The sequence below is a fragment of the Thamnophis elegans genome, chromosome Z (genome assembly GCF_009769535.1).
Source record: "Thamnophis elegans isolate rThaEle1 chromosome Z, rThaEle1.pri, whole genome shotgun sequence".
Classification (NCBI taxonomy): domain Eukaryota; kingdom Metazoa; phylum Chordata; class Lepidosauria; order Squamata; family Colubridae; genus Thamnophis; species Thamnophis elegans.
In genome coordinates, this window is record NC_045558.1 from 97,401,343 (window position 1) to 97,424,708 (window position 23,366).

Consider the following 23,366-nt stretch of genomic DNA (forward strand, 5'->3'; position numbering starts at 1 on the left):
ATTGTTCTTGGACAAGTGTGGACAGATCTCCTTCAATGTGTACAGATAAAACTTCATATTGGCAAGAGAAAATACTATTCATATGCCATGATATTGGGTAAATATCATTTAGTCTATTCCTCTTTGTTTTGCATACTTTTTATATGTATTATATTTCTCAGATCTATTTTATACTTCTTTATTTGCTCAGTGTTCTATGTTAGAATAGATTAACAGAGTTTGAAGGGACATTGGAGGTCTTCTAGTCCACCCCCTGCTTAGGCAGGAAATTTCAGACAAATGGCTATCCAACATCTTCCTAAAGACTTCCAGTGTTGGGGCATTCACAACTTCTGGAGGCAAGCTGTTCCACTGATTAATTGTTCTAACTGTCAGGAAATTTCTCCTTAGTTCTAAGTTGCTTCTCTCCTTGATTAGTTTCCACCCATTGCTTCTTGTTCTGCCCTCAGTGCTTTGGAGAATGCTTTGACTCCCTCTTCTTTGTGGCAACCCCTGATATATCAGAACCAGTGACGTGCGGTGAGCTTTATGGCTGGTGAGGCAGCAATTTTTTAGACTTGTGGACTTCAACTCCCAGAATTCCACAGCCAGGCATGCTCAGTTCCGATTTAAAGCGACACATTTTTCCCCCTTGCAAAATAGGTTTTCCCATTCTTTTTCTTCTCCCTCCCCCTCCTTCCTCCCTCTCTCCCTCCCTCCCCCTCTCTCAAACAGACAGACAGACAGACAGACAGACAGACACACACACACACACACACACACACAAAAGTTGGATCCCTCTCACTCACTCACTCACTCACTCACTCTCTCTCAAACAAACACAAACACAGAAGTTGGATTGGATATATTTTCCAATGGCTTGAAAGCAGCTCCTCTGCCATACCCCCCCTTCCCCTGCTGCCTTCCCATCTGAGCCTTTGATTGCAGGTGAAGCCTTTTCAAACTTGTGAGGAAATGGGAGAATTTTGCAAAGCAGGACTTTTTCTGCAGCTGCCTGAGCACACCATTAACTGAATTGATTGTTCTTGGACAAGTGTGGACAGATCTCCTTCAATGTGTACAGATAAAACTTCATATTGGCAAGAGAAAATACTATTCATATGCCATGATATTGGGTAAATATCATTTAGTCTATTCCTCTTTGTTTTGCATACTTTTTATATGTATTATATTTCTCAGATCTATTTTATACTTCTTTACTTGCTCAGTGTTCTATGTTAGAATAGATTAACAGAGTTTGAAGGGACATTGGAGGTCTTCTAGTCCACCCCCTGCTTAGGCAGGAAATTTCAGACAAATGGCTATCCAACATCTTCCTAAAGACTTCCAGTGTTGGGGCATTCACAACTTCTGGAGGCAAGCTGTTCCACTGATTAATTGTTCTAACTGTCAGGAAATTTCTCCTTAGTTCTAAGTTGCTTCTCTCCTTGATTAGTTTCCACCCATTGCTTCTTGTTCTGCCCTCAGTGCTTTGGAGAATGCTTTGACTCCCTCTTCTTTGTGGCAACCCCTGATATATCAGAACCAGTGACGTGCGGTGAGCTTTATGGCTGGTGAGGCAGCAATTTTTTAGACTTGTGGACTTCAACTCCCAGAATTCCACAGCCAGGCATGCTCATTTCCGATTTAAAGCGACACATTTTCCCCCCTTGCAAAATAGGTTTTCCCATTCTTTTTCTTCTCCCTCCCCCTCCTTCCTCCCTCTCTCCCTCCCTCCCCCTCTCTCAAACAGACACACACACACACACACACACACACACAAAAGTTGGATCCCTCTCACTCACTCACTCACTCACTCACTCTCAAACAAACACAAACACAGAAGTTGGATTGGATATATTTTCCAATGGCTTGAAAGCAGCTCCTCTGCCATACCCCCCCTTCCCCTGCTGCCTTCCCATCTGAGCCTTTGATTGCAGGTGAAGCCTTTTCAGACTTGTGAGGAAATGGGAGAATTTTGCAAAGCAGGACTTTTTCTGCAGCTGCCTGAGCACACCATTAACTGAATTGATTGTTCTTGGACAAGTGTGGACAGATCTCCTTCAATATGTACAGATAAAACTTCATATTGGCAAGAGAAAATACTATTCATATGCCATGATATTGGGTAAATATCATTTAGTCTATTCCTCTTTGTTTTGCATACTTTTTATATGTATTATATTTCTCAGATCTATTTTATACTTCTTTACTTGCTCAGTGTTCTATGTTAGAATAGATTAACAGAGTTTGAAGGGACATTGGAGGTCTTCTAGTCCAACCCCCTGCTTAGGCAGGAAATTTCAGACAAATGGCTATCCAACATCTTCCTAAAGACTTCCAGTGTTGGGGCATTCACAACTTCTGGAGGCAAGCTGTTCCACTGATTAATTGTTCTAACTGTCAGGAAATTTCTCCTTAGTTCTAAGTTGCTTCTCTCCTTGATTAGTTTCCACCCATTGCTTCTTGTTCTGCCCTCAGTGCTTTGGAGAATGCTTTGACTCCCTCTTCTTTGTGGCAACCCCTGATATATCAGAACCAGTGACGTGCGGTGAACTTTATGGCTGGTGAGGCAGCAATTTTTTAGACTTGTGGACTTCAACTCCCAGAATTCCACAGCCAGGCATGCTCAGTTCCGATTTAAAGCGACACATTTTCCCCCCTTGTAAAATAGGTTTTCCCATTCTTTTTCTTCTCCCTCCCCCTCCTTCCTCCCTCTCTCCCTCCCTCCCCCTCTCTCAAACAGACAGACAGACACACACACACACACACACACACACACACACACACACAAAAGTTGGATCCCTCTCACTCACTCACTCACTCACTCTCAAACAAACACAAACACAGAAGTTGGATTGGATATATTTTCCAATGGCTTGAAAGCAGCTCCTCTGCCATACCCCCCCTTCCCCTGCTGCCTTCCCATCTGAGCCTTTGATTGCAGGTGAAGCCTTTTCAAACTTGTAATCAGTTTATATACTTTTATCTAGCTTTGTGTGTGTGTGTGTTTGAAAAGGCAACGTGGTTCTGCATGCAATCAAACCTTTTGCATTCCTCCCCCTTCCCCACACACGCACCTATTCCAGCTGTTTCAGAGAGGATTTCAACTCTGCTTTTGCCTGCCCTCATGAAAGGCCAGAGCTCTGAGTCAGACTGAGCTAGTTGCTCCCAGAGAACTCTAAAAAGCCTCTAAAAATGCCCTCTACAGGAGGTGAGAGAACACATGCCTCCTTTGCATAAGGAATTTTTCATCTTTTAACTCTTGTTTAACTCTGCTCAAGTGATCATAAAGTTAGAGTAAAGGAGGCCCGTAGTTCTCTTGCCTCCCACTGCAGTTAAGCACTAAGCAGAGTCATCCACTGTGACTCTGTCAGCAACTACCTTAGCCTTTTTCCTTTTAATTATTCTTTTCTTTTCTTCATGACACTGGTGAGGCCACACCTCCCCTGCCTCCCCTGCCTGCAAGTCCCTGATCAGATCACTGCTATCATGTCACTCCTGGTCCAGAGGTGGTATTCAGCAGGTTCTGACCAGTTCTGGAGAACCGGTAGGGGACATTTTGAGTAGTTCAGAGAACCAGTAAATATCATCTCTGATTGGCCCTGCCTCCATCTATTCTCTGCTTCCCGTGTCCCAGCTGATCGAGAGGGAATGGGGATTTTGCAGTATTCTTCCTCTGGAGTATGGCAGAGGAGTAGGGTGGGAATGGAGATTTTACAGTATCCTTCCCCTGCCATGCCATAGAACTGGTAGTAAAAAATTTTGAATCCCACTACTGCCTTAGTCCTTCTTTTTATAAGATTAGACATATCAAGTTCCAGCAACTGTTCTTTATATGTCTTATCATCGAGTCCCCTAATCATCTTTGTTGCTCTTCTCTGCACTCTTTCTAGAGTCTCAACATCTTTTTTACATCATGGTGACCAAAACTGGATGCAGAATTCCAAGTGTGGCCTTACCAAGGCATTCTAAAGTGGTATTAACACTTCACATCATCTTGATTCTATCCCTCTGTTTACGCAGCCTAGAACAATGTTGGCTTTTTTGGCAGCTGCAGCACTGCTGCAGGGTCATATTTAAGTGATTGTCCACTAGGACGCCAAGATCTCTCTCACAGTTACTACTATTGAGCAAGGTTACCACCTATACTGTACCTGTGCATTTTGTTTTTCTTGCCTAAATGTAGAACCTTGCTTTTTTCATCATTGAATTTCATTTTGTTAGATAGCGCCAAATGTTCAAGTCTGTCATGATCCTTCTGTATCTTAAGCCTATCTTCTGGAGTTATATGTCTATAGTTTTAAGGTGCTTCTAATGCATACCATGTTTTCCCCAAAATAAGACAGGTCTTATTTTCTTTTGACCCCCGAAATAAATGCTTGGCCTTATTTTCGGGGAGGTCTTATTATTTTTGAGGTGAAGGAGGCAGCGAGTGTGGTCATCTCATGGCTGCTGCTGTGTTGCAATATTTTCAGGGAGGGCTTATTTTTGGGGAGGGCTTATTTTAGCACATGCACTCAAAAGCCCAATTTGGCTTATTATCCGGTGAGGTCTTATTTTCAGGGAAACAGGGTATAAAGAAAGATTGGAACAAGCCAACTATCCTGGAGAGTAGAAGTGTAGTCTAATATGCATAAGGCATGTTTGAACATCCAAAATGTAATTATTAAAATTCACTGATATATTTATTTCTTGCCTAGCTTTTATTTTAATGAAATAATACATTTTTATTCAAAGGTGGAGAGGAATCACACAGCTCATTTTAGCTTGGGTGCCCAATTTTGTTTTTAATAATATTTAGAAAAAATAAGAAAGAAAAAAGGAAACAGGAAAAGTATATAAAATATAATTGGGTGAATAACAACTCATTATTTTAGAGGGTAAATGTTATCACAAATTTGAAAAAAAAAGAATTTATTTCTTTGGTTGTAGCTTCAATAGGGCCACAGCACAATTTCATAAAAATAACTATATCACCAAGTGATATGCTTTCATGTGGTCCCCCAAAGTAGTGTTCAAAATGTTTTAAATTGTTTATTAAAAGTCCAGTTACTTTGATAATTGTATTTTTGAATTAAATACCAATTATTAGTCAGTATTTGTGCCTTAAGAACAATGTTAATAAATCACCCTGGATAAAGTAACACACATAGATTTCACAGGATTAAAGTAAGACTAGATGAATAGTGACCTTCATCCCTTGGTTTTGTATAGTTTTATCATTTGGGAAGAAAGAAATACAGCTATTTGATAATTTAATCATTATAACTATAACAAAGCCAAATGGAATAAAACCTTAATCTTAACCCTTCATATGATAATCTCTTTTAAATGTAGATCTTACATTTGTTGGTTCTTAGTCCTACAAAAGCAAATATTGAAAGCATTATTTAAATATTTATTAAAAATTCTAAATGCAAAGAAATAGTATTTGGAGGAAAATAAAACACAAAGCACTTCTTCAAATGTATATAATTGACCTAATATGAGTTTAATCTTTAATCTTTAAAGATTAACATCTAATCTTTTCTATATTTAGAAGATAGTATCATAATTCACATCATCCCCTAATCATCTTTGATTCATGAAAGTTTTTCAAAGCATGTAAAGGGTATCAATTAGGGAAAGCTCTATTATTTGAAACAAAGTTCTTCTAGTTAAGAAGTAATCATATTTGTTCTAGATTCATACCAATATTTATTTTTTAAACCCATTCCATGAATAATCTTTGAATAAACTGATATTGATTTAAGTTTTGATTGATGGGATGCTGCAAGACCGTCTCATAACCAACCTCACTTCAATATCAGGCAGACTTTTCTGTTTCATATGTAAACAATCTTCATCTGTAGCTGCCAGGTGAAGATCAAAGCGCAAAGAAACAGACTTTTTTCTTAAGTGTGGGTTATCCTTGAAGAAAGAGCCTTCCCATTCTTTAATCACTTCATCTACTTTTTCTGTCCTGAAACAATAAATAGATTATTATGTATAAGTATTCATCCAAAACATGTCCTCAAGCTGCAGTTTCAAGACATGTTTATTTATACTCAGATATATGTTTATTTTGGTGAAACAAAAAGGGTGTGTGAACATCTGTTCTGTATTTGTCTATTCATCCATTTATCTGTATTTCTAATGAATATACTTGAAAGATTTCTGTTTTTTTCCCCCTATGGAAAGATATGTATTACCAGGCAATAGAGTTGCAACATATAATTTTTCTATTGTTTTCCTCAGTAAGCTATATAGCTTAGAAAGGTAGTTCTTAACTTACAGTATTCATTTAGTGTTATTATAAATTACAACAGCACTGGAAAAAAAGTGATTTGTGACCTGCCTTCATACTACAACGATTACAACATTCCCACAGTCATCTGATCCACATCTGAGCACTTGGCAATATATTTATAATGGCTGCAGCATTCGAGGGAGGGGAGGGGGGTGTCATGTGATCACATTTACAATCTTCCCAGCTAACTTTTGACAAGCAATGGGGGAAGCTATATTTGCATGGCAAAAACATCATAAAAACGTTAAGCTCATTTAATGATCCCCTGCTTAGCAATGGAAATTGTGATCTTTAGTTGAGGAGTCCATGTCTACGAGGCTACACCTATTATATATTTTTATGAATTAGGTATTATAATCACACATACATGCACATATTTAACTTACTGTATTGTATTATGAGTCTCTGTGCTATCCTTTTCAACACCTCCATTTAAGACTGCTTGCTTTGTCAGTATTTCCACTTTTTCAATTTCATGTTTTTTTAGCTTGCTTGCTATGTAGATAAAAAAACCAGAATATATTAGAACATACCGTTTTAGGAGATGCAGAAGAAATATTCTATATTTCAAAATGTGTTCCAGGTTTATTTTCAGTGCCTTTTAAATCATTTATACCAGGGAAGCCACAATTTTGAACATAAAGCTATATATGTCACACAAATACTGTGTATGCAATTTAATTACTAAACCAATATTTTAATATGACAGGTCTGATCTCACTGCAATTATACAATTGTAGTATTTTATAAGTGGCCGTGATGGCTCAGAGGTTAAAGATGCTGATCTTCTCAGCTGGAAAGCCCAAGTTCAAGACCAAAGCCCCATATGACTGTGTGAGGTCCCATTGCTGCCCCAGCTCCTGCCCACCTAGCAGTTTGAAAGCATGCAAATGCGAGTAGATAAATAGGTACCAGTTTGGTGGGAAGACACCAGGGTTTTGGGCACCTTTGGCGTATATCTATGCGGGCCATATAACCACAGAAAATGTCTTCAGACAACACTGGCTCCCTCAGCCAAGAAACGTTGATGAACACCATGTCCACAACTAGATAAGGAAACCTTTAGCTTTACCTAGTGTTTTATAAGCATTGTTGGGTTATCCTCTATTTCACTTTTTCTCTTCCCACCTCTGTTTCTAGTGGTACATTCCTTTTATCCAATATGACAATCCCATCTATGGCAGTATGCATACATATTTATAAAACACCAAGATTTTTCATTTTTTCTTCACTAAAAAGTGATGATTGCCAGCTCGAAGAAATTTAACATTGAAGAGGGAAAAGATCTATTCTAGCTCTTTTTTAAGTTTCATTTCTCTACTGTTAAGAAGATTTTTTTTCTAACATGAAAAAAATCAAAATCTCTTATTGCTTGAGGTGACTCAGCCCACTCTTGACATTACAGAATATCTTTTGTTTGTAGAAATCCTATTGGAGGTGATATTTCCAGTTGCATTTAAATGAATGAGAGCCCCATTTTAGGTTTGTATAGTATAGTGTATTATTTCTAGTGTTAAGTAAACTCACATGAAGGTAAAATAAAAGCTATTTGGCTGGTGGTAGGTTTTCTGATATCTGTTGTTTCTTCGTGTTTTAAATAATGAAACCTGGAGAGAAAGAAAAAAAAAGATACAGGGTAAAGTAGGAGTGTTATATCTTCTGAGTAAAATCTTGATGAAATCTGTAGGTTGTGCTAGAGTGCCTATTAATGCTCAGTGTTCTCGTTGAACATGTTTTCTGTACAATATAATTTGACCTTTATTCAGGCATTATCAATGCCAGGTTTTATTAGTTTCTTTCCCAGGTATACTGTAGTTTTTGGGATGCTGCTGAGATACTTTTAATAGTCTACAGGTTGTTAGGGTTAGGATTATCAACATGTATTACACTGAGCATAGGTATCAGAGGAAAAGGAAATGGGCAGAGAAAGAGCAAGGCAGAAAGGTAGAGAAGGAAAAGGATGATATATACTTATGATTTTAGATCTGTCCATCATTGAGTATATTTTCCAGTTAACCACCTTTGGGGCTATGTGAGCTCTATAGAAAATCAGATCCTCATTCCTGCAAAAGCCTACTTCAGACATAATCTTTCTTATTGAACCATTATGTTGAAGTTTATGGTTAGTTTAATTAGCCATAGTTTCCTGATCTTTGAATTGAGAATCTCGTACTAGCACCTGATAACAGCTTTCTAGTTCTTCTGTTATGATATGTCAAGGAAAGAACTAATTCTGTATACACAAAACTCAGCATAATTGTATAATACGCTGTAATATGTTGCATCTGAACTTGATCAATTGATGGTTTTATAGTTTAAGTAAACATTACATTGTAGATTTTGTAGATTTGTAGATTTATTGAACATTTATAGGCCGCCCTTTTCCCTGAGGGGACTCAGGGCGGCTTACAACAATGGGGGAAGGGAGTGCAAGACAAGACATAAAAGAAAAACGTGAGTAAAAAAATTAACCATAAAACACAACATTCACTCAACATTCGGGCGGGGTGAGAGTAAAATCCTATCCCCAGGCCTGACGGGATAGCCAGATCTTGAGGGCTGTGCGGAAGGCCTGGACTGTGGTGAGGGTACGGATCTCCACGGGGAGGTTGTTCCATAGCGTCGGAGCTGCAACTGAGAAGGCTCTCCTCCGCGTAGTCGCCAGTCGGCACTGACTGGCGGATGGAATTCGGAGGAGGCCTACCCTGTGCGATCTGATGGGACGCAGGGAGGTAATTGGCACAAGGCGGTCTCTCAGATAGCCAGATCCACTACCATTACCATTGTAATGACAATGTACTTCCATGAATCTATTTCCTGCATATACTTTGTCTATGAATAAGAGATGATCCTAAATTTCCATTTTGATTGAATTGTATTATAGATCCTAAAAAAGATCTTCTTGGCTTTCGTTTTATAAACAATTTCTTAATTGTTTAATTCATACAAATTGTTTAATTGATTAATACAAAGATGAAAGTGATGACTTTTTAAACTCTTCCTTTTGCATTCAGTGGAAAAAAGAGGAGAAATGCATGAGCTTTGAACATTGACCCCTCCCCCCCTGTCTGATCTTTCATTAGGGTCTGAAGATCTGGCTCTGCTAGTTGGCATGGGTTCCCAGACTATCAGATTAAGAGAAGACCCCACCTCTATATGTTGTATTCCTTCTCCCACATCTTTCAATTGTAAATTATCATTATGTTACTTATTGTTTGTTTTAATGTTTACCAGTTTTTAATGTTTGTAAGTTGTGCAGGGTTTCCTCTAGACAAGATAGGCAACCCACAAATCAAATGAAATAAATAAAAATAAATGACTTTGTTCTTGAAGATATTTTCTTTTAATGAATTATGTTTTTTTTCTTTACTACTCTGGAAGAGAAACGAGGCCATGCTGAAAGAACATGCTATGGTGTGTTGTTTCATTCTTTAGTGTGGTTCTACTTTATTATCTCATGGTTATGTGATCAAAATTCAAAGACTTGGCTACTGACTCATATTTCTGAGGGGGCAAATGGGGCAAAATTCAACAACTGTCTCAATTAGCAATGGAAATTGTGGTTTTAAGACAAAGGACTACCTGTAGCTGCCCATATCAATACCTGCCTCTAGGTGGCTATATAAATTTGATTAATAAATAAATATTTCAATTCATCTCTTCCATCTCAGTGTTCAGTTCTCCCAGAAATTTTAGTCCAATCAGGAATTTTCTCAATTCATTATTAGGCAATGAGACATTTTGGTTTGTTTCACTGATCTGATTCCTATCAACAGAAAGGCATAATGGGGTTGGCTTGATTTTGCCTTGGTATACATGAACTTCCACATTGTGATTTACTTTTATGTAGGAATCCAAGCCACTGCAGTTTGTTCTACAAAGCATCAATCAAAAAAATCCTGATGTTGCATGCATCCCTGAGTTATATTGTAACTGATGCAATGTACTTAACAATCTAAGTCACTTTGATTTAGGCAAAGGTACCTTTTCTCTTCCTTCTCCAGCAAACTGCGATAGGTAGCTATTTCCTGCTCAAGTCTCATCTTGGAATTTAACAATATTTCATGTTGCTGGAGCTGTTTTTCTATGTCCTGCCGCACTTCTTGGAGCTCCTTCTCCAGACCTTCAATCTCTGTTTCCAAGCGATTCAGCTGTGTTTGGTATCGTAGTTCTGTAGCCAGTAGCGAATTCTCCAACCCCCTTTCCTATTATATGAAGTTTCTGATTAAAATGCCAAGTTGTACTTCCAACCATTTAAAAGCAATTAGCAACAGCTTACTTTCAGAAAAATCCAAATCTAAAATTTCTGTTAAACATAATGAAATCTATATTTAAACAGGGTCTTACCTTATGAATCATAAAAAAACTGTTGACTTGTACAATTGACTAGATACAGTAAATATGCTTATATCATATATTTGTTTTCATACATTTTCACAGGTATAGGTATGCAGGTCTTGGTGTATTTGGGTACGGAAAAAGATTCGAATATGCCAAGAATTCGGGTCTTTTCCCGTGTAAGATTGAGATTGTCTTGGCAATGTGAGGTGAGGTCTCATTCGCCATCTTCAGGCTGGTGTTTTGGGCTTAAAGCGTGGTCGGAGCTGCTGTCTTTCTATAAATCTTGGTGGGGGTGTATGGAGTGCTGGCTTTGTTTCAGTAAGTGGATTGATTGGTTGTGTGATTGTATCATAATTGGTAGATTGGTGCTGATTGATGCTGGCTGTGTGTCTGTTGTTGTTTTGTGTTGTAACGGCCTGGGTGGTGGGTGGGGCTCGTTTGTTGACTAGGGCTGGTTTCCAGATGTCTGGTAGGCGGGAGGTATCATCATGTTTATTCATGTTGTGAGGTGTTTCTCTATTTTGATAGTTTCCATAATTATTCTCTTGTTGAAATGTTCAGTTTTGGATATTAATTTGGTTCTTTCAAAATTAATTTCATGTCCTGTAGCTTTAAGGTGCTGGAAAAGGGAAGAAGTTTTTTTCTTTTTTTCTTACTGCATTCTTGTGTCCTGCGATGCATGCATTTATTCTCCTGTTTGTTTGTCCTATGTATGTTGCAGGACAGATTTTGCATGGTATTTTGTAGACTCCTTGGTTCTAGCTGGATTTTATCTTTGGGGTTTCTTAAGATGTTGGCTATTTTTTGGTCAGTGTTGAAGGCTGTCTTAATATTGTGTTTGTGGAGAATTTTGCTGATTTTATCTGTGGTGCCTTTGATGTAAGGGAGGAGGGCGATGTCGTTGTCCTGTTCTATGTCTCGGTTCTTGGGGGGAGTATCCCTTTGGATTAGGTTGGTAATTGTTTTTCTTTGGAATCTGTTGGAGATTAATACGTTTGTGAGAGTGTGTAATTCAGTTTTCAGGTGATCTTTGTCTGCTAGGTGTTTGGTTCTGGAGATGAGGGTCTTGGCTACAGAGTTGATCTGTGCAGGGTGGTGATGGGATTGTGTGTTTAAGTAGTGGTTGGTGTGTGTGTAGAAGGTGTGTCCTAGGGAGCCATTGGGTTTTTTGTAGATTAGGACACCCAGAAAGGGAAGTTGGTTGCTTGCTTCTATTTCCATAGTGAATTGTATTTTGGGGTGTAGGATGTTGAGATGTGTGAGGAAGTTGTCCAATTTTTCTTTCCCGTGTGGCCAAATCATGAAAGTGTCATCAACGTATCTAAGCCAGAGTTTGGGTTTGTGTTCTGATTTATCTAAGGGGTTAGTTTCAACAAGACTGGACTACTGCAATGCGCTCTACATGGGGCAGCCCTTGAAGAGTATTCAGAGACTTCAACTCGTCCAGAACGCAGCCGCGCGAGCGATTGTGGGTGCACCTCGGTACACCCATGTTACACCTATCCTCCGCGAGCTGCACTGGTTACCGATCAGTCTCCGGATACGCTTCAAGGTGCTAGTCGTAACTTATAAAGCCCTTCATGGTATTGGATCTGGGTACTTGAGAGACCGCCTGCTGCCAATTACCTCCCACAGACCCATTAGATCTCAGAGGGTTGGCCTCCTCCGGGTGCCATCTACCAGCCAATGCCACCTGGCTATTACCCGGGGGAGGGCCTTCTCTGTGGCAGCTCCGGCCCTCTGGAATGAACTCCCTGCAGGGATTCGGACCCTCACCTCTCTCCAGGCCTTCCGAAAAGCCTTCAAAACCTGGCTTTGCCGGCAGGCTTGGGGGTGATGAGTTCCTCTCGACATGTATGGCTGTGCGACTGTTGTCTACTTTTATTATCTGTATTTTGTCTTTTATGTTCCCCTTTCCCCCCCCCTTGAATTGTTCGCCGCCCTGAGTCCTCCCGGAGAAGGGCGGCATACAAATAATACAATACAATACAATACAATACAATACAATACAATACAACAAAACAATAGTATCCCAATGAACAATTTTTGGAGTTTAATATAGTTGTGCATTACAGAGAATGAGGGGGGGGGGACCATATAGAAATATATACTGTAATTAAGTGTAGCAAATAATAAGCTTATGAAAGATGACCTGGTTGGTATGGCCTTGATGAATCCTTTTTTTCTATCTTTAGAGACTGAAATCTTTGGGACAATTTGGAAAGGGTCAATAGAAGATTCAGTTGTCTCAGGCTTAGGGTGCACTAGAGGACTCTCCCAATAGAAATTTGCTTTATTTGGTGTTAGGCCATATTGCTGTGATGGTTTGAAGAATCTTTGGCTTTAGTTTTAACATTAGTAGAAGGTGTGGGAATTGAAATAATATGTTCATGGGGGAAAAAAAGAGTTTCTCAGATATACCATTAATTAATTCCTTAACTTCATTTTTTTTAAAAAGCCTAGTTCCCTCAATGGATTCCTTCTGTTATAAATATTAGAACAAAACATAATCATTTTTTCAGATAAACTTTCTACATATAAAATATCATAAAAGGACACTATTATTCTTTTTTGTCATATTATTTTTTTACTCGTAAAGTTTTTCTTTAATGAAGAAAGTATTTTATGAATATTTTATGAAGAAATATACTTTGCTCTCATCTGCAATATAAAGTAACCGTTTAAGCATAGGTTTAGTTCTCAATATCACTTAGACTACCACATATTTTCTCAATAAGAAAGTAGCTAGGAACTCTTAAACTAAAATGTCTATATTTCTAATAATTCCTTCTCCCATGCGGCCTATTCATAAATTAATTTAAATTCCCCCAGAAAATTTTAATATGGTGGGGCATTTTTGTCTTCTTATTTTAAATCCCCAAAGAGCAGTTCGTTGTTCTTTTTATTGGATGGGATAATAAAGATGCTTAAACTTGTGAGTTAACAGAAGAGGACATGTTTTCTTTCTAAAAACAATTTTAGAATAGCTGTTTGCTCACACTTACCATGGCATGAAGAGAGTCTATTTCGGTCTGCATATGATGCCATTGGCGTCTAGCTTCATTTAGCTCTGCCCTGGCTGCCTTTAAGATTTCTTCATCTTTGTTCATTCTTGCAGTTGTGATTTTTTCTAGCTGCAGAGAATATTTACACTGCCAGGTCAACATTGTCAGGAACAATGAAAATTTAAACTTTATTTGTGTGAATGAAGCCCCAACTTTCTGAAACAAATCATCATTCATTCATTCCCTTTATAATGTTGCTTGGCCTTGCAACTAAAGAAAAGCAAATCTTCCATTTCAGTCAAGATACTGTGATTGTCAAAACAGTAATGTAAATATATTTCTGAATGCTAAAAATGATTTTAGTATAAAATCATTGTTAAATATTGTAAAAAAATTGTTAAATATTGTAAAAAAATTGTTAAATATTGTAAGATTTGTAGTCCAACATATATGAATGCCACCAAGCTGGGGAAGATTTCTGCAGGATATAGTACAGTACTGTGCATGGTGTCTAGTGACATATAGATAGTCCTTAAGTTATGATTGCAATGGAGCCTGCCCATCACGGTCATAAGCCGTGACAGATGTAAATCAAATCACTCATGTGACCAACCCAATTTGGCAGTGGTCATCAAATGAATGTTGCTTAGCAAATAAGTGGTTTGCTATGGGTCAGTCTTGCCAAAAGCCAGAAATAAATTGTCAAAACTGTCATAAAATAAGGTTATGTGACCATGAGATGCTGCAAAGACCCATAAATGCAGTTGCCTGACCACTCAGGGAAGTCTGTCATAACTTTGAATGGTTACTAAACAATCAGTCATAAATTGAAGACTGTTTGTAGTTGGTTTATTTGTGATTTCCTTTTGATTGCCTTAAAATGTATCATAAAACTTTAGTTCATTCTGATACGAGGAGCCTGACTGCTAACTGGAGTGGTAAAATCTAGTGTCACAGATACTAAAATATTATTCTCTTTCCAAATGACACTCACAAATCCTCAAACGTTACAAGCATTTAAAAAAAATATAAAATGGCAGAAGTATTGCCAGCTTGCTAAGTCTGAAATTTCAGTAATCTCACACTGTGTCTCCCCTAATTTGGACAGGACGAGTGGACTATTAATTTATAATAGCCTAAGAAGTTTGGAAGGAACACGGTGATTCAGTGACTAAGACACTGAGCTTGTCAATCAGAAAGGTCAGCAGTTCAGTGGTTCGAATCCCTAGCACCGCTTAACGGAGTGAGCTCCTGTTACTTGTCCCAGCTTCTGCCAACCTAGCAGTTCGAAGACATGTAAAAATGCAAGTAGAAAAATGGGAAGCATTATTGGTGAGAGGGAAACAGCGTTCTGTGCTCCTTTGGCATTTAGTCATGCCAGCCATATGACCACAGAGATGTTTTCGGACAGTGCTGGCTCTTCAGCTTTGAAACAGAGATGAGCACCATCCCCTAGAGTCAGTATCGGCTAGCACATATGTGCGAGGGGAACCTTTACCTTTAAGATGTTTGGAAGCACTTTTTCAGAGATATTATAAATTCACAGTGGAGATTGTTGGAATCTTGTTAGATTTGTTTTAATGTGATTCTTAAAAGTGTTGTGGTAGATTGACTGCATCCATGAGATTGTGAAAGCCCAGATTCAGGGACACATCTGGAGATTTCTGGAAATCTAAGTTGTGGGAGGGGTGAAGGGAGAGATAAAAATCCATATGAAATATGAATCCATATGAAACATGAACTTTTTTGAATCATTTCTTGTTCCAAGGATTAGAATAGAGATGAGTCTTTCTTGTTCAACATGGACAACACTGTGCTAACTTTAGTATGGTTTAAAACTTTGAAAGTTTCTTACTTGTTTGAGAATTTATATAAGTCAAGTAGACTTCTAGCAAATGGAGGTGTGTAGGACCTTGAGCTTTGCCAATGGCTTTTTCTCACTATTTTCATGTTACAGAATGAGGATGGGGAGATGATTATGAGGGTTTTTAAAATGTTGAATGAAGGCAGATAGTTTCTGAAATTCAGATTCTAAATTAAGCTTGGGGAGCAAAGTCAGACAAAAGTAATTTAATTCCAAGATGCAGCCACATTGGGTGATGAAACAGTACTCTTGTCAAACAGTAGATTATTGATGACTGGAAAATGAAACAAAGCAAAAAATTAAATGCTTAGCTGTTTGGAAGAGTTCTTCTATGGCATTTAGAAAATACTAGTGGATGCCAAAAAGTTAATGTATTGGCTAGGAAGGACCTAGCATATGCAACATTTCAGTCTAAAGCTCCCATCATATGCAAGAACTTTTAACCCAAAACATTTGGAGTGTACCACATTGTGGAACATTACTGCAGAGCATGTTATAATATATAAAAATATTTTTAGGAACCAGTGTGGTGCTGTGGTATGTCAGGGATCTCCAGATATTTAGGGCCATTTGGATACATTTGGAATTTTAAAAAACGTTATGGATATTCTCAAAATTGTTGTCATGGTGGGCATGGCCAGGTATAAAACATCTATTTACTAGAAAGTAAATGGATAAGATAGCTCCCCATAATCTCATCTAATCTTTTGGAGGCTTTTGAGGCTTTCTATTATGCCAAACTATCTTTCTCTTTTCTTCTGGGCAGATGTGTATGATTCTACATAGAATGCTGCCCTGAGTCTCTCGGGAGTAGGGCGGCATACAAACTCAATAAATACAAATACAATGCTGGGCTACAGCTTCCTATCATTTTTATCTTCAAAGAGACCTTGGAATTATATGTGGGCCCCAGAAATATTATTAAGACAAGATTATTCTTGAGCCAGATGTTGTTGTTTTTTTAAATCTCATAGTGCTACAATGTTCTTTCTCTTTTTAAATATACGTACCTAAACATTATAAAAATAACGTGGATAATATAGTCTGGAAGAAAGGTAAAATAGTCTAGTTTTAGACTTTTTGATAGTTTTTTGACTGAAAGTGATTCTTTCCTAAGCACAGTGTTTACAGAGTTTTCTTTAGCATGATTTATTAGAATGAAGTGAGCAGAATAAGCAGCAAATGAAGTGTTTTCAGTTTAAAACCAATACACTGTATCTTTTCTTGTATTATGACAAAAACTATTTGATTCTGTTTCTTCTAAATTTCACGTAAGTTAGTTATCAGATGGGTCTCTCAAAATAAAATGGGAAAATGAGAAATTTGAGTCCTGTTAGCCTAGGAACCAGTTCCTAACTTCTGATGGATGTTGATGGAATTATCTGTAAGTACAATTTTCCTGGTGCACAGCAAATTAGTTCTAAAGTATAAGATTTGAGCAAGCCAGATTCATATCAATGCAAACTGAGGAATTTGGATAGAGAAAGAGAATCTATTAGTATATTAGCAGAGCAAGATAGCTTTAAAGGCAGTTGTTCAATTTTCAAGTACTTAAAAGTTTAAAATTTAAACTTTTATAACCTCAGAGAGATAAATATTTTAGATATTTGAAAGAAAAGATATATGTAATGTTTGTAAACTTAAATCTGACTTCAGTTCCATACTAAACCAATGATTCCGGGGAAAAAATTACAACAGTCATGAATAAAAGATTGCTTTGCTTGATAAAGCACCTCTATAAAAATAATTTCTTCAAAGTGCAAAGGCCCAATAGGTGATTTATGTAAATCAGTCCCAGTGATCAGAGGTATACAGTATGTCACTGATGCATGCTGGCACTCAGCTCAACCTACATGTAAATGACATAACCTCTAATTTATTCTCTCTGGAACATCATCTTTGAAACTGATAGGGAAGAAAATTACCATATTATATATATATATAGATTATACCATATTGCTTTCACATATTAAACATGTTTTGCCCACAATGATGTAGCAATCTTCCATCTGTTATATTCAAGAGATTTTACAGCAGTGATAAATTGTAAAAAAATAAAGGTTCTTGTATGTTCTAAAGGACATAAGAAATAAAGTTGATTGATGAATGGATACCCCATTTAGCAAATGAGTAAACTTAATTACACCAGTATTCTTTTCCAAACACTTCTTTGTTAGATTGAATTTATGTTATTCAAGATGTGGATTTTATATATTCTGTTATCAATTGATTCCTTTATAACAGTGTGTCAAGTTATGTAGTTCCCTAGATATGGTTTGTAAAGTCAAAGTATTACAGGATTATTATACGGCATTCAATTTTATTTTATGGGAAAGGAACATAAATTTTAAGGGATGTACTAAGACTACTTTGTGTTATTAAAAATGTTGAAATAAGATTGGAAATTGGTAGTCCATCTATAGCTTCTTTACCATAGACTTATGTATTAACATTTGTACCCGTCATCTGTAAGTTATTTGATGTTGACTTTAGCTTGGTTTAAAAAATTAAATCATAAAATTAGGATTGTCTTAATACAATTGAAGAGGTGTGTTTACATAGAGGAAAAATGGCAACTTAAGAATATTATTAATATGGAAAGAATTTTCTGAAGCAAATACAACTTAAGCACTGTTGAAAACAGTTAAGAAATGATTTTAGAGCAACTAAATATTTAGTTTCTCACAAGAGGCAAATAAAGAAAAGCTTTAACTGCATTCTTTCAATGATCTTTGAAAGCTGATATAGAAAAAACACTACTGGAGTTGAGATTACTACATACCTTTGTGAAATAGGATAGATTTAAAGAGTGGAGCACATAATGTTTGAATGTGTTTAATATAAATACTTTTTTTCCCCTGACATCCTTTCTTACCAAATCTTTCTCTCCCTTGCAATCAAAATAAGAACTTTCCCCCCATGCCTTCCAGGCAGTCTTGATTCCTGGTGACTGCCTGGACAAGTCCTTTTATTTTCTTGGTAACATTTTTGGAAGTGGCTTGCTACTACTTTCTTCCTGGGGTTGAGAAAGAGGGACAGGTACAAAGTCATCCACCTTTTTTAGGAGCCAAGGTGGCGCAGTGGTTAAATGCAGCACTGCAAGCTACTGCTAGATCAGCAGGTCAGCGGTTCAAATCTCACCGGCTCAGGGTTGACTCAGCCTTCCATCCTTCCGAGGTGGGTAAAATGAGGACCCAGATTGTTGGGGGCAATATGCTGACTCTCTGTAAACCGCTTAGAGAGGCCTGAAAGGCCTATGAAGCGGTATATAAGTCTACTGCTATTGCTATATTTTGTGCTTAACACAGGAAAGCACTTAATTATTAGCAGCTAAATTTTGAAGATTTTGATGTTTGGAAAATAGTTTTTATTTATTAGATTCTAAAACTCCACTGTGCACATTAAATCAACCTTAATAATTAATAAACTAAGGTGGATTTAAGACTCCTGGGAGAAATGCTAGAGATGCAATATTTAATAATATGTCTTCGTAATAATGCCATATTTTTTCCTGAGACTATAATAAATAGATTAAATTCATGAAATTCAGTGGGTAGGTTGGATCAGTCACAATATCCTAGCTTGATATATGGCATAGGATTATTACGAAGAAAATTTGTAAAGGGTGTGGTAGTAGGAAAGGTGAGCTATAAATGCAACAAATAAAATAATTGGTTTTGGAAAGAAACTCATACGAAATAATCCACAAAAGCTATAGGAGTTATGCTGATTGACAGATTCCCTTCTGGGGATGGGTGATCCTTCTTTTTTCTCAAATAAGTTAATCAGTTGTTAAGGAGGAGGCCCAGGCACACCACAAGATGCTGTTCTATTTCCAAAAGTGGCAAATAGAAGAAACTAGATGACTTTTCTGTAGGGAGGAGGGCAATCAATATTTCTTTTTCTTTTCCTGGCCAGAATCAGTGAACACCTTATATAAGGAGAGGAATAAATGATCCCCCCCCCAAAAAAAATACAACCCTCTTCAAACCAAAAGAGAGAGGATGAAGACAAGAAAAAAAAAGTCATTATAACAATACCATAATATAACCTCAGCATGATTTGGAAGATGGCAGAAACTGCAGACCAGGAAGCCAAGCAGAATCAAACCTGCTTATTGGTCAGCTTGGGAGAACTTTCAGTGAATTATGGGCTAGGTTGGGAAGTAAAAAAAAACATTCCAGAAGAAAAAAAGTAGTTCATTTGTGGACTATTGTCAAGAAAATTGCATAAATGTGTTTATAGGGTCACCAGCAACTGAGCTCAGTGAGAAATATGCCTGGTTAGTGGAGGTTGGACTTCAGATGTCACTTCAAGGTGGAGCAGACACAGTAACTGACAGCTACAGATCAGACTCATAGATTTCAAAGCCATCCCATTATATTTAAGATTGAGCTTCTCCATATGTTTATACAGAAGCTATGTATGGAAGGAATTCTGTCTCTTGATAGAGCTAGACCTAAATAAAACATTCTGAGAATTCAGTGAATAGGAAAATCCACAAAACCATAAATAGATTAGATAGATGATGGATGAATGGATAGACAGATAGATAGATAGATGATAGACAGATAGATGGAGATAATTTCAATTATTGAATTAACACAAGATGAAACATACATTTCCAGAAGTTGCAGATACTTATCAGGTCTTCTGAAACAAAGTTTTCAAGAAAGGGGATGGAATGTGTATAGGAAGTTGAATGAAAAAAATATTTTACTGAGTAAATTATTGCTAAAAATGTGCTCTCTGAATTAAGGACCATTTCACCAACCATAATGGAAATATTTCACTAGCAATAACCTTTCAAAGCATCAATGGCAAACATGGAATTAGCATCCACACTCTCATAGCTTAAGTTAGGCACCACCAAGCTCAGCATCTCTATAAAACAAAACACAAAAAAATTCAAGAGCAATCTATTAATCACTCTAATGCAAGTAAAATAAAAGTTTTACATTTCTGTTTGTAAAAACCTCAAAGGATATACACAAGGAAAAGACTATAGGATACGTTTCATGATTTTAGGACTATCATTGTAAACTTTGTCACATACATTATAATAAGCGATCATTTTCTCTAATGGAGAAAAATTTTCTCTAAGGAATGTTAGCTGGAAGCTGCTAAAGACTTTAGAGGTTTAAAGCTACTATCTAAATTTGAAAATGAACCTGTGATGAGTTATATTGTATCATAATTGCTTATCTCTTGACAAATAATGGTGAAATTCTGAAAATACTTGGTGAAAAACCTAACCAAACAACACAGGTAACTTCCATTTTTCCTATCCCCAGGATCTTTATTGAACAAGAGACCACTGACCCTTTGTCTTTGTATTCTAATACAAGAATACTGTATGTAAAACTAGTTTTAAAACATTAAATCATATTTTCAGTGATTGCATGCAAGGCTGTCTGGAGAAGCCAGTGGACATTTTGAATTTGATCTCTAAAAGGTGAATATGGAATGTGCAGATATATCTCATCTGCATCAGCATAAAGCAGCTGGGCATTTCCCTGGGACATCATGGCAGCTGTGCCACAGAGATGAAGGTTTTCTGGATACAAAGATGAAATAAATGTAACTCTACTTAGCATCTTCATTTCAAAAGCCATATAGTCTATACATGTATTGGGATTATGTTACTGAATATGAAGGAGGGAGACCAATGGAATTCTGCTTTCAACTGCTTAGAGCAATCTAAACATAACACAACTTTAAAACTGCTGGAGTTGCCTGACAGGGAGAATTTTGATCCTGGGAAATTTTCCAGGTCACATTCCAAAGGAAAGATGCAGTTGCTTTGAGATATTTTAGACACGTATTATGTTTGTGCTCCCTTGTCCTTGAATTTTTTTTTTTAAATTTGAATCCAAAGTTCAAGAACAGTCCTATTACAACCATAATATAAATAGTCCTTGACTTAACAAACACAACTGGGACCAAAATTTCTGTGGCTTTGGTTAAGTGAGTCATGCCCAGTTTATGAACTTTTGTTTTTTGCCACAATTGTTAAGTGAATCATGCAGTCATTAAGCAAATCTAGCTTCCCCATTGACTTCGCTTATCATAAGGCGTCTGGGAAAGTTCCAAATGGTGATCACAAGATTTTGAGGTGTTGCAACTATGGTAAATACATGTTGGTTTCCTAGTGCTTGAATTTTGGTCATGTAACTGTGAGGATGCTGCAATGGTCATAAGGGCAAAGATCAATCAAAAGTCACTTTGTTTAGTGCTATTACAACTTCGAAATGATCTCTAAATGGTTGTAAAATCAAGGACTACCTGTAATACTGGCTTGAAGCAAAGAATGAAACTACATGGGTCCAAATAATGGAATTTCCTTGGCAACAGTTTGCAAAGAATTTGCCATTCCCTGGAGACTTTCCCTCCAAATAAAGTAGTTCTGATACTAATCGGCTGAGACTCATACTAAGTGGCAAATTACTCTAGGCCAAATTATCTGGAGCATAATAGCAATAGCAGTTAGACTTATATACCGCTTCATAGGGCTTTCAGCGGTTTACAGAGTCAGCATATCGCCCCCACAGTCTGGGTCCTCATTTCACCCACCTCGAAAGGATGGAAGGCTGAGTCAACCTTGAGCCGGTGAGATTAGAACCGCTGAACTGCAGATAACAGTCAGCTGTAGTGGCCTTCAGTACTGCATCCTAACCACTGCGCCACCTCGGCTCTTAAGATATAAATATATCTTTATCTTTTTTGCAGTTTTGGGACTGGATTGCCCAGATACCTAAAGCAAGCCAGCCATTAAAAGATACACACATACAAAAAAAACCCAACAACTATTGCTCATTCAGAAATGGCAAACTCAAAGGCACAGTAGGATGCTCATCAGCATGTATCCTGTTTAATGTTATTCCTGACAATCAGATCAGCAGTCTGGTACATTTTATGGCTGTGATTCAGAGGCATTTTTTTTCCTGGGTGAATTTTTAATGCTGTCCTTGTGATTGGATAACCTTTAGCAAACATGAGACGTAAGCCAGACAAGCAAAGCATTGCAGAACAGCGTGATCTTGACTTTTCTCTTTTAGAGATGCTATAAAACACAGGCTCCTCTTGACCTATCTTTAAAATCAATTCTTTACCAATCTTAAGTAGTTTTCTTCCTAGAGAATATTATATATAAGTGATGAATGGAGCAGAGAAGCTGTTCAAGATTTGTTATTCTATTTTGAGAAATATTTTCATGCAAGGTGACCCAGCTTTACTTTGTTATTCATTTTAAAAACCTCAACATATTTCCCCCTGTTCTCAGAGTCCAGACGTGCTGTGGATGAGAGAGGGAGGGAGGGAGGGAGGGAGGGGGGGAGAAAGAGAGAGAGAGATGGTTGCTCCCCCCCAAAAAAAACACTGCATTGAAAATGTAAATACTGTACCTCACAGAGGCTGAGAGAGGAACTGAGTGCACACCGGATTGTCTCCTTATTCAAGTAGGTGCCTGTTTGTATATGGACATTACCTGGGTCCCTGCTGAGAGGATGGCCTCTATCTGACTTCGGCTGAGGAGCGTTTCATAGTTTGCCCTGATCTCATTGAGGAGCTGGGACAGTTCCATGCTGCTCCCATCCTCCACCTTGGCTAACTGAACCTTATTGATAGGGTGAGAAGACTGCTGCAGAACGTTCCCAGCCTGCAATTGGAATAAGAGGGAGAGAGACAGAGGAGGGAGAGCAGAAGGGGAAACTCAGATTTTTTTAAAGCAGCAGCGTCCCATTCCTTGATTAGCCCTTAGTTATCATGGCTCTTTTCAAACTTGCCCCTGAAGCTTGCCCCTAAAGCTGTCCATTTGTATACAAGCCAAAGACTGGAAAAATGCATGCTATTTATTTTTAAGAGCATAAAGTGAGAAACATTTCAT

At 37.6% G+C, this 23,366-nt stretch overlaps 1 protein-coding gene across 1 annotated transcript; it reads right to left on the reverse strand.

Moving 5' to 3' along the window:
• Positions 1–5,730: 5,730 nt before the first annotated feature.
• KRT222 (keratin 222) lies at positions 5,731–23,063 on the reverse strand. Its single transcript, XM_032235073.1, has 6 exons — positions 22,968–23,063; positions 13,618–13,746; positions 10,256–10,476; positions 7,799–7,878; positions 6,658–6,766; positions 5,731–5,944 (listed from the first exon to the last, which is right to left on the reverse strand). The coding sequence occupies exons 1-6, from the start codon at positions 23,061–23,063 to the stop codon at positions 5,731–5,733; spliced, it is 849 nt and encodes a 282-aa protein (XP_032090964.1).
• Between the last annotated feature and the right edge of the window lie 303 nt (positions 23,064–23,366).

What these genes read in the sequence shown, in the direction of transcription:
- KRT222 (XM_032235073.1), bottom strand. Translation starts at nt 23,063, where the DNA reads ATGGAACTGTCCCAGCTCCTCAATGAGATCAGGGCAAACTATGAAACG. An exon ending in CTGGAGAAGGAAGAGAAAAG is followed by an intron (nt 7,879 to 10,255) that starts GTACCTTTGCCT and finishes CTTTCTCTCCAG; the next exon opens with GTTTCATTATTTAAAACACG. An exon ending in AGCTTTTATTTTACCTTCAT is followed by an intron (nt 6,767 to 7,798) that starts GTGAGTTTACTT and finishes TTATCTACATAG; the next exon opens with CAAGCAAGCTAAAAAAACAT.